Genomic DNA, 7043 nt, shown 5'->3' with positions numbered 1-7043 from the left:
TTCCATGATCTCTTTTTAGTGAAAGAGTACATTGGTTTATTGAAAATGCTGAATTCTGATAGGGGAAATATAGTACTGATATTAGCACTGGAATTACCAACATCTGCCTGTGAAGAAAGTGATTCTAGTTGGCCAGAAGATGAAGTAAACAAGATGTTTGCTTTTTCTTGGGTAAGTTTTGAGCTACTAGCATAGTTTAAGGAATTACTTTTAATAGCTGGGATAGCAGGGCAATGTTAACAGTTTCACATTTTGTCTGGAAACCAGAAGAATAAGGTCAAGGCTTTTATTTGAGATGGGGAGTGAAAACTGAACCCAATGTAGGCAATGTATTTTAGAAATCCTGAGTTGCATAAGAATCACATTTATTAACAACAATTCAGTAAATCGATACAATTTTAATTCTAAACTGATTTTGTTTCCCTATTTGTGATTACTAATCGATAATTGAAGGATTGGTTTTTGTAAAAATAGTCATTGATCCCCTTAAAAATTAGGATGTACAGAATGGCATTGAAAGAGAGCAAATGCTTCCAAGACATCAAAAGGTTTGGATAAACATCTATAAAACATCTTATAAAATTTATGCCAAGCTGAGACTCCTAACATGCAGTGTTCCTGTGTTGTATAATTTGTTCTTACCCCTCAGGGTATGAGAATTCTTCACTATATCACAGCAGTAAATTATGAAGTTAGGGGAAGGAAATGCAAGAAGATATGGTTATGTAATAGATTGTGCCATCAGCATATGCATACAGAGAACATTTTCTTTAAAAGGAAGGGAATGAAATGGAGATCTCTAGAGAAGTTACAATCAACTGTTGTCACAGAATCAGCAGCCTTGGTGAGTGTTTCACTAGGAATGAGTGCTTTGTCTTACTCAGTGCAATTTGGCCTGCTGTTGCTGATTTTGCCACTTCTCATAGAATTCTTTTCTGATTAAGTTTGATATCCTTTTGTCTCCATTCATCTGCATTTGTTACTTGTTTATGGGAACTGCTATGTATAACTTGGTCTTCAGACTGTATTTTTGTACAAATTCTTGCCTGCATGCACAAATTCTTAAGACGACATCTGTGTAATTTACTGTATCTGTCAAAGAGCTCAGAGTTGCACTCAGATTTCTCTGACTGAAAAAAGTAGCTGGGACTGCTGTGGCATAGGCTGATTTTTTTAAAAATTTTAATTTTCCTTTGGCACTCCAAAAAGTTTTCATTTGCAGCATAAAAACAGAGCAACAGTAACGCCTGCCATAGAAACCATGGTTTGACAAAGATAAAGTTCACGCTGTATTGATAAACTTGGATTTGTTAGGTACAGGTGGAAAAGAAAAACACAAACTGAATAGCTGATCCTATTCAGTCATTTGTAAAGTGACTTAAAGGACAAGAGGAAAAGGTCACACTGAACATAGGCTTAAATTTTCTAAATGGATTCACACAGAAATAAACACTTAAGGAATTTTATAAACCGCCACTGCCTCTTGCAAGGCTGGCTTGGTTATTCCTCCTGCCCAGCCCCAAAACCCTGGGCTCCACGCCTTAGCAGATGCACCCAGGACATGCTGATCCCATCCTAGAGGCTGGAGCAGACACTCCTCCACTCCTGGTTTTAAGCCCAGGGTGCCAACACCCCTGGTGTGAACAGTTCCTGGTGCAAGTCCCCTCACACAGGTCTGAACTGTAGCACGCCAGGCACTCACTGAGTTGGTCCAGAGAGCTATGGCTGCTCCAGCTGCTGTTGCTGAGACTGCACTCGCTTCAGCTCCTGACCCCAGCATCTCAGTCTGACTGCAACTGCTGGGCCAAATTCACTCCTGCCAGTCTCACCAGCTGCTGGCGCCTCAGGCTGTGCATGGGATAATGAGATTTCATGGAAAGGTAGTTAAGAAAGCATTTAATATGAAGATAGAGCAGACACTGACCAGCCTTGTTTTTCATGAAAGCTGTCCTTTCCCATCTATTCCCCTCATTAGTCCTCCCCAGCCCTCTTCTTTAACAAGATTCACATAGTTCCACAGACCTGATTCAAATCTTTATGTTCCTCATTTCCCCCCTTGTAATAGTTACAAACTCCAAGCTAGCCCTCTCCAAAGCTGTGAATGTACTTTCTTAATGGCCTGTCAAATAGTGACTGTAAACATTTGGTCTTCAGCGTGATCTCTGCTCCCCATTGTCTCTGAGTTCTGGGTAGGTTTATTTCTGGCTCCCCGTCTTCTGCACTGAAAAGCTCCTTGACTGGATAATCTTAATAAAAGCAACACTTTCACCTTCCACATGCTCTTACATAACTCACTCTTATTTAGAGGGAGAAACAAACAGCTTAGGAAGTGATGATGTTGCTCTAGGTAACTGCTTTCCTAGATACAAAATTTTTCACTCAATGAAAAGCTTTACGGATAGCAGATGATTAAAAAAAAAAAAAAAAAAAAAAAAAGGCCGTTGTCTGTGACAAGAACTGTGGCCTATATTATCTCTTCCATTCCCCACAAACTTCTGTCCTTGCTGCTGCCTCAGGATACAGCAGACAGCAGCTGTGACTCAGCTGAGGCTGTAGCTGTTACCACAGCTGCTCATTGTTCTATTTCTCAAGGCAGACCCACAGCAGCACCCTGATTTTGTCCTTTCTTCACTATTAAATCCTCCTTGCTTTTCCTGTGGCAAAGGCCCAGGACACACAGAAGGGCAGGGGCAGGTCCTCTCTACTTTGCACCCCTACAGATGTTCCAGGATCCACAGCAACCCAGAAACCCTTCTTGACTATGCTGTTGAGCAACTTTAATTGGTTTTATGTATAAGAAATTTGGTTAAGGCACAAATTAAAACCCAGAAGGCTCCATCTGAACATCAGGAAACACTTTTTTACCATGAGGGTGCCTGAGAACTGGAGGAAATTGCTCAGAGGCTGCAGAGTCTCCATGCTTGGAGTTACTCAAAACCCATCTGAATATGGTCCTGAGCAACTGGCTCTAGAGGGCCCTGGCTGAGCAGGGAAATTGGGCCAGATGACTTCCAGAGCTCCCTTCCAACATCAGCCATTCTGCGGTGGGATATAAAAGATACTGAGTGTTAGTTATGCCAGTGGATGAAGGTCCATGAAGGTATGAAGACTGCAAGGGAGGCCGATTATTTGTGGTGAGGCAACCAGCAATAATGGGTATGCTTGAAGAAGAATAGAGGTTAAATGTGAGGACAGCTTAACAGTAATTTATATGAGGAATAGTATTCCAAGGCCTGCTTGAGAACTTCCCTTCTCAGATGCTGATACTTCACAAAATTGTCCCCGAAATATGTTGTAGGAGTAATCCTCTTCAAGTTGCAGGACTGTTCTCTTGTCTCTAATTTTGGTAATTTGTCATTTCCATCCTTTTCTTCCTTAGTCTCTCTCTGCCATCAGCACCCATTCTTACTGTGGTTCCCCACCCTTTCCAAATGGAGTGAAGAATGACACTGCCTGAGAGAGGAGGAGGAAATGTTACCTCCTGTTAATTTACTGAGCTGTCCCATTGCCAGGACAGCAGAGAGAGATTAAAGCGGGGAAGCAGACAGAACAGGAGGGGGCAGGGAGTCTCTGGTTACACTCTCCCTCTGCGTCTTTCCCTCACCAGTAACCTTCTCTCTCAGGGTGCTCTGAGGGATTTTAGCTGAAGCCTTGTGCCTGTTTCTCTCCATGATTTTGCTGGGGAGGGCAGACGGGAAGACGCTGCCCTGAACAACCCCTGCTCCACAGGACCTTGTCTCTGGGGATATGACTGGGGATGCCTCTCCAACCAAAGCGTTCCGATACCAAGAAACTCTGGTGAGTATGATACCTGCAGCAGCACAGCATGTTTCCTATGTGAGAGCTGCCTTCCCTCCTCTGCCTAAGGGAAAATACCCTTCCCTGTTTGCGTTAGACAAACTCCATGAGTTGTCTGCCCAAGAGCATGCTCCAGTAGTGGCCTCCTTCAAGAGAGAACATGGCCGTGTTCTCCTTGAGTTCCTAATCCCCACGCGTGAAAAATTTACATCACCAGGCAGGTTAAAAAATGCTGGCATCAGCCAAGAGCTGAGTCTGCAGAGCTACACAAAAGTGTAACTGCTGGTTGTGAATGGGTTTCTCTTTTCGAGAAAACCACAGACAAGGCACTGAAACCATTCCCTGCCCTTTGTTACAGCTCCCACAAGCAGTGGTTAGGATTCTGCCATAGTGGTATCTACAGGTGCTGTGAGAACATGGAGCATGTTGCTCTATGGCATCCTTTGGGAGCATCCCAGTGGGGCCTTGCACTGCTTTGGTTTTTAGGTCTTTGGATGCAGACTGATGAGCTTCTTTCTGCTTTAACTATTTGCAAGAGTTTCTGCCAGCTAGCAGAAATGAGATTCATTACATGTCTATGAGTCCTCACACTTTACTGGACAAGTGGAGCTGGCAGTTTGTCCTGTGCCTAAAAAGCCTCTTGCTTTGGTCCCTGAAGTGAGAATTAGCGTCATACAGTTGCCTAAAATTGCCTAAGGAACAGCATGAAAGAAATCTCAACCTTTAAAAATGAATGGTGTGACCTGTTTGTACCTGAGCACGCGAAGTTTTGGTAGCAGTGTGAAAGATGAAGACTTTTTTACATGCTGCTGTCTGGCATCTTTTGAGCACATCTGAGTAGGATCTTGCACTGCTTTGTTTTATAAGCATTTGGATGCAGGCTGTTGCCACATTTTCTGGTTTCTGTTTCTAGGGCACCTAGTTTAGTAAGGAGAAGGTGTGGCTGGCTTTGGGAGCAGTAGGCTGAGGTGAAGAACTGGAGAGTGGCTTTCAGTCAAAAATATTCTGCTGCTGACCGCTGCTCATGTGTATGACAGAATACCCTACAGATGAATGAAGAGTCTGTGATCTTCGGTGTGACCATATAGCCCTTTATGGCTGAGATCTTCATTTCAAATCCAAATTTACACAATGAATGTACATTTCCTAGTGATCCACATAGGCACATGACAAGCACATGCCCTCAACTCAACAGTGGTTTATTAAGAATGCTATTTATCACGTATCAAGTATTAATATTGCCAAAGGAACCAATCAGTACAGTGGAAGGATTAGGATGTATCTCATCACTCTTGGCCTGACTTTCTGCATTCAAATATAAAAAAGAAACGTCCTCAGTGTCAGAAATTAGTAGCATCAACAGTAAAGCATTTAGAGTGAGCCTAATATAGGACATAAAGGGATTGCCATGACCTGTTCACACTATAAACAAACAAGCAATAATTGCATGGGGTACTGAAGTGTAAGGGAATACTTACAAACCCAAACAAAAGCAGTGGTAAGGAAGAGAGCATGAACCAGCACAAGATGCAGAAGTAGTGAGTATGCTACTTGGATAAAATGGCTATATTTCTTCTATAACTATAGCAGACTCATGGATCTCTACAATTTTCAGGTCCTTAGCATAGAACTAGACTAGTCAGAGTAAACAGACTAATGAGAGTTTTCATGAATGCTGGTGGGATGACACAGCTAGCACCAGATTTCTTGAGTTTTAAGAGCACAATTTTTATAACTTGAGCTAAGGGTAATCTTTGACAAAATATTTGTCCATTACTAAACAGCTATTTGTGAGGGAAAGAAATACAATGTATTGCATTATATTAATTTATTCATAAATTTATTCCAAGTATTTCCCACTGAGAGCTCTTCTAGGCTTCTGGACAGAACAGGATTGTGTAATAAAATGTATCTGTTTGATTCCTTGAATACCTGCGTAGGTAAACCCCAAATGACTAGTTCTTTGCTGAATTCAAGCCACCTCCATCCCTGGTAAACTTTATGATAAGGAGGCAGCCGTGCTATGACCCATTCCTAAAGTCTGGAATTCTTTGAGAATGACCATATATACTTGAGTCCTTAGGAATCACAGGCAGAGTAGCAACTAGGTACTGGAGCAGCTATTTGCTGAATCTAATCCAGGCATTAGTGCTAAGAAGGCACTGAATCACTAATCTCAATTGAAGACAAATTATTTCTCAAAATAAGCAAAATCAAGAACATTTATAAGGATTATGTAGCAAGTGAAAAAAGGAGTGCAATTCTGGAGGTTGTTGCCTCAAGTGTTGTTGCCAGACAGTCTCAGGACTTGAGTATCTTAGCAATTTACACCTTAAAATGCTATCTTTAGGAGCAGGCTCCTCTCAAGTATCAGCATTACATCTGTTCACTCCATGTACTCAGTCATGTTAGTTCGTTCTTATTTAGTGATTGAACAAGCAGAGAGCACTTCTGAACCAAGGCTGCACACATCAGTTTTCAGACATAAAGCAACCATTGCTCTCTGGGCACCCTGGTTGGTTATAAAAGAGAGAAAGTAGGTCATTGCCTGGCTCCAAAGACTGTAGGAATGACTGCTATTTTCCTCTGATTTGGAAGATCTATTGTAGTGTCACAACCCACGGGCAAAGTCACTTACAAAGCCTGTATATATTGGGATGGGGAGAGAGAGTTGATGAGGTAGCTACTGGTCAGCCTTCAAGGTCACAAACTGTCTACATGAGAGTGCTGATGAGTCAACTGACCATTTCTTGTCCTTAAGTCCCTTCTATGATTGAAATTACGATTGAAGTATCTGTGTTTGTTTATATACTGCGGCCACTTTATTAATTTTTTCTGCTCCTGGCTCTTTTTTCTTTTTTTTTGCCATTTCCAATAATCTCTTTTAGCTATTTGTTTCCCAGGTGTTGTTTGCCTCTTTGTCACTTACTCTTTTACCATTACTCTCACATACCTTCTCCTCACTCTTGTGTTCTGCTGTGTCTCCTCAATTTGTTTCTCTGCTGTTCTTGCTCTCAGTACACGAGGCCAAGTGTTAGGTTTCACAGCTGTGTTTTTCTCTGCGCCTTCCTCACATCACTGCCATTGGATTCTGTTCTAAAAATATCCCATGTGACCCTTTCCCTGTGCTGTCCCAAGGCAGAGGGGGGATTCTCCCCAGCTCCTCTGTCCTCTTTTTATTTTTGAAAGTGTTGTCAATCATACAGATAGTAATGTTAGAAGGCAGAAGAGACCTAGAGAACTGA

At 42.1% G+C, this 7043-nt stretch overlaps 1 protein-coding gene across 1 annotated transcript in view; it reads left to right on the top strand.

The window, feature by feature from the left end:
• The first annotated feature begins 3685 nt into the window (after positions 1-3685).
• The window catches only part of CLCN1 (chloride voltage-gated channel 1), a 57211-nt gene continuing 53853 nt past the window's right edge, over positions 3686-7043 (top strand). The window contains exon 1 of the mRNA XM_040056922.2: positions 3686-3798. Within this exon, the coding sequence (XP_039912856.1) occupies positions 3748-3798 (51 nt within the window). The 5' untranslated portion in view covers positions 3686-3747. The remainder of the gene's footprint in view (positions 3799-7043) is intronic.

Source organism: Hirundo rustica, chromosome 2, assembly GCF_015227805.2.
Source record: "Hirundo rustica isolate bHirRus1 chromosome 2, bHirRus1.pri.v3, whole genome shotgun sequence".
NCBI classification, from domain to species: domain Eukaryota; kingdom Metazoa; phylum Chordata; class Aves; order Passeriformes; family Hirundinidae; genus Hirundo; species Hirundo rustica.
The sequence above is the reverse complement of the archived record's forward strand: the minus strand, read 5'-3'. Positions and strand labels throughout refer to the sequence as shown.